This window comes from Apteryx rowi, unplaced genomic scaffold (assembly GCF_003343035.1).
Source record: "Apteryx rowi isolate R43461 unplaced genomic scaffold, aptRow1 scaffold_406, whole genome shotgun sequence".
NCBI classification, from domain to species: Eukaryota; Metazoa; Chordata; class Aves; order Apterygiformes; family Apterygidae; genus Apteryx; species Apteryx rowi.
In genome coordinates this window covers 737,232-741,674 of record NW_020450588.1, presented here as the reverse complement: position 1 = coordinate 741,674, position 4,443 = coordinate 737,232, and the positions used below count along the sequence as shown (strand labels likewise).

Genomic DNA, 4,443 nt, shown 5'->3' with positions numbered 1-4,443 from the left:
AAAAGACACCTAAAGAAGTCAGCCCACAAGGAAGCAGGCATATTTTTTAGAAAGAAAAACTTCTAAGAAGCTCACCATTTAGAATGCATGTATTTTCCTGGACCTTCACCTAAATATTTTTCCCAACCTTGAAGAAAATGGAAGAGGCTGCAACAGAGCAAGAGAGATGGTACATTTCCATGGGGGGAAGGGGAGGAGACCACAAGTGCAAGTTGGACAAACAGCTCCCCTGCTGCAAATTTYACTCTTTAGATCACTTTAGATCAAATTCTTACAGTTTACTCCCTGAATGGAGCTGTTTATTACATGTACTAGAGATTAATAAACACTGTAGGATTACAGCTGCTCATTGAACAAATGGATCATCTTCAATTTCACGCCTCACTTCTGACAAGATTAAATGTCAAACATCCCTAAAAGAAGGGATTAGGGAAGCAAACCGTACTAACAAGCCAAAATGTTGTTTAAATTTCTGAAAGCAGTGCATGATGTAACTCTCAGTAAGTTAACAAGCCTTCAAGAATTACAAAACAGTTCACATGGCACGTTCAAAAGGTATTACAAAAATGGTATTGCTCTCACAGTTGAGGAACATGAGGAATCCATAGGAGCTTTGGACTACTGCACACTCAGCAGATCTGCAGATTCACACGGGAAGGGAAAACAATAGTTTGTTCTATCTTGCTGTTCAGTTTTTGTCAAAACACCTCATGACCAACAAGTCCTTACTTGAGCACTGGATATTTACGGTGGATATTCCAAAACCACTTACTGGTGGGCAGCTCTGAACAGAAGCTGAGGCCAATGCTGGCTGTTTGCAAAATCCATGGCCACACTATATCCCCAGCTGCGGGCAGCTAAACGCCTTATTACAAGAAGTGCACACTGAGAATCTAGAATGTATTCGAAGGTCTTATCCTTGTTCAGAGAATTCCAGAAGAAATCTAAAATGAAAGGATTTGTTGCTGCAGAGGCCAGGATTCAGGAGTGCTCCATGCTTTACATCTCCAGAACACAGACCTACTTTTGTGGCACGATACAGAGGCTGCAGTTTGCAGAGAGGCATCCCCACCTTTGCTGAACAGAGCAGGTCAGCCCGACCCAGTGGTTGCTTTTTGCATCCTTATCTTGCTTTTGAATTCCTGCTTCTCATCAGCATTAAGCTGCTCTAGGGCAAGGTGAAGGTGAGGGAAAGGAAGAGGAAATTTAAACTCAGACACGGACGAGGAATGTCTCCATGCCTGAATTTGCCTGTACAGAGGTTGCAAGGCACAGCCACAGGAAGAGCTGCAGAATCCCACTTGGAGAAAGGCAAATCCATTGGAAATGGGTTCAGTTCACTCCTTACCAACTTATTTTTGTTGAAAAGGGCTGGATATATACCCCCAAGCAGGTCACAAAATATATGTTAAGCAGTTCAACTCCACGGGACAGCATCTGAGACACTGACTGGGTTCAAATCGGGCCGATACCAGCTTATGCAGTAGCTGTAATTACAGCTGGTGTACAGATGAATCTCACTTGTGTGCGGTTCCCCACCCATTCAAATTCATTTTCAGTTTCAATTACTCCTCTTTTATAAGAGCTGTGACCACAGTCAGAATTCAGTCATTCGTCCCTCAGGTATTTTGCAGTACTTCACACAACGGGCAAGCAAGATGAAGACGCTGGAGACCGTACAAATAGTAAATGGCAGAAGTTGCAAGACGAACCAGGAAATATTAAGAAATTCTGCTACGGGGAAAAAATGAACTGGGGAAAATACAGCTGGCCTAAAGGAAGAGGAATCATATACTTTGTCTTCTCAAGAGTATAGCTATTCTTGAAGGGAAAGGATGGAAAAAGTGCCAAAGTTCCTGATGAGAAGGCAGCACAGGCCACGAGAGATCTACTCTTTACCTTTGTAAGAAAAAGCAAAGGGGTCTTTTCCCCTTTTATTTCAATGCTTTTACATGTATAAAATATACTTTAAATACTTTACATTAAAATTAGCAAATGGTTTGCTTCTAAAAATACCACAATCTCTTTGTGAGTCAGTGCACAAACACTTCTCTGATGCAGCTTTCTGACCCACAACAAGCCAACTAAAGCGTTTAAGGTGGAGGTGCAGTTCCACTAGTGTAATCATCTCCATCAGATCAAACAAGTTAGAGAGGAGTTTCCTCCCCTCGATACCCAGCCTGCTGGCTCAGCTCAAAGCAGAAGGTAAGGTCTCTCAAGCTCCAAGGGCAGCTGGTTCATGGGAACCTTCCCCCTCACACCTTTAAATCATTTAAGTAAACCAACGTTCAAATTCAATGACTCTGAAAAACCATTACTCCTGGTGTCCAAACTGTTTCACTGTCTTTTCACTCTCTTTCTTCAGTTCCTCAATGTGAGTATCTAGGCGTTTCAGGATGTGCTGGGATCTCAGTTCTTCCTCTTCCAGATATCTTGCAGCTATCGATCCAACTGAAGCTGTAGGCAGGGGGCACTAAAGAGAAACGTAGACGTTAACAGGGCTGATGAGCAGAGAAAACTCCAACAAGAAGCTTCAAAATACATTCTGCCACTAGAGCATCAGGGACAAAACAGTAGATTTAACTGAAATTACAGAGATCATAATCATTTTGTTTCAACACACTCGAGAAGCAATGCAAGCATCAGCAGCACAATACTACCTTCAGGTTCATGATCTACTACATCCATAAAAGTTAGCTGAAACCACTAACATTTTCAAAGAGCAAGAATAATGACATGATTAAGATTTCTCAAAGGAAAGTCCTGCCAGCACCAGACAAGATTTTCAAAAGYACCTATATTGGAAGATATCAAGTAAAACCATCATTAGAAGTTGTGCTTGAGTGTCCCACTCAGGATTATGCCAGCCAGCTACTCTGCAGAATGGCAGTCAACAATGAAAAGATAGCAACATTCCTTGGTTGTCTCCAAAAACCATTATAGAAATTTATAAAATGTATATATAGAAGTAGACATCTGGTATTCTTTCATTCCAAGTTTCACAGTCAAGTACACCAATGATCAGCAAAACAGGCAAGTAAACATGCTCCCAAAGGGCTGCTGTGTCATTTCTATCCTACTTGGGCAGACTAGGCACTCAGGTCTCACACTTGTATCATAGGTAAACGTCCCTCTCAGGAGCCTCCTACAAGCAAAGAAAATCTCCCTTGCCTTTGCCAAAACTACAGAGGGTAACATAAAATCATTACCCCGTATGTAAGTCTTCCATTCCAGTGGAAGAAGTGAAAGCACTACCAAACTGGGCTAGCACCGAGGATCTCTCCGCTTTCTTTTGTATACTTCCTCTTCCTGAAATAATAGGTTTATGCTACACTCGCATGTGTGAAGTACAAACTGAACTCCCATCACAGCCCACTAAAATGCCRCTTCAATTCAGCTAGTAACGGTCGATAAATTACCCTAGAATCTTTGCCTTGCAGACAAAAGCTATTCCTGCTACTCGCATGGTTCTGAACACCCACAGGTCCTGAACTTACAAGAACAATATTGTAATTAAACTTAATTTAAGAGTAGATGAAGAGAAGCTTCCTGCACAGGGACTGGCAGGTGAATTACCAAGTTACTAAGGAGCTGTTTTCCACTACAGAAATCTTGCCTCAGCATCTTGGCAAGAGAATGAAACTGGTTGTTTCCAAATTCTGGAGTTTCATGGCTTTCTGGCTTTCTACCAACCCACAGGAACATAGGGAAGTGGAAAAAAGGCTGCAGAAAACACGCAATTCTCCTCCATCCCCTTATTGCCCACTGACGAGGCCTCTCCTCTCTTAATGCTAAGGGTACTGATTTAAAGATGCAGGAGCCTGACTAGGAACAGGGAGTCTCAGTGAACACTAGGAGAAATATTAACCTGCATTTCCTCAGAAACCTTATTTCTGCCACTCAGACAATACAGAAGCCAAAGCAATACRTTCTCTTCTACCAGATATCAAGCCCTAGAGCTTCTCGGGCCCTGAAGAGGACCTGTTCCAGCCCCACCATCTGAAGAGCTTCCATTTAGAACACATACAGGCTCCTAAAATTCGTTTTCTGGACACACCCACAAGTGACTTAGCCTTGAAAGGATCAACACCTACTTTTGGTAGCAAACCTCATCAAGATCTACAAAYCTGACAAGCCTCCACTTATCTGTGCATCAGCCCTGGAGGCTTCTCTGGGCTCCCTACAAAAKGAATAATAGCTCTTGTCACTGCTTACAACACAACCAGAGGAGAAAAACTTCAAAGACTGCTAGTATCTAGACGTGTAGAGCAGGGAGCAGTCCCCAGGATTCTCCCRTCCCTGAACCACCACAGCCCGGCAGTCTGACTCAGTACGTAACACCTTCTAGCGTACATTTAGTCTCAGCTTTCCTCTTTCACTCCCCCTCACCCTGTCCTTGTCAAGTCAGGCTACAGCCTGGGAACTCCAATGGGTACTGGGTAA

At 42.9% G+C, this 4,443-nt stretch overlaps 1 protein-coding gene across 8 annotated transcripts in view; it reads right to left on the bottom strand.

Annotated features, from left to right (window-relative positions):
- Nucleotides 1-225: 225 nt before the first annotated feature.
- The window catches only part of CEP63 (centrosomal protein 63), a 30,847-nt gene continuing 26,629 nt past the window's right edge, over nucleotides 226-4,443 (bottom strand). For all 8 annotated transcript variants that reach the window (XM_026075520.1, XM_026075524.1, XM_026075525.1 and 5 more), the window contains one exon: nucleotides 226-2,473. In XM_026075520.1, the coding sequence (XP_025931305.1) occupies nucleotides 2,315-2,473 (159 nt within the window). In that variant the 3' untranslated portion in view covers nucleotides 226-2,314. The remainder of the gene's footprint in view (nucleotides 2,474-4,443) is intronic.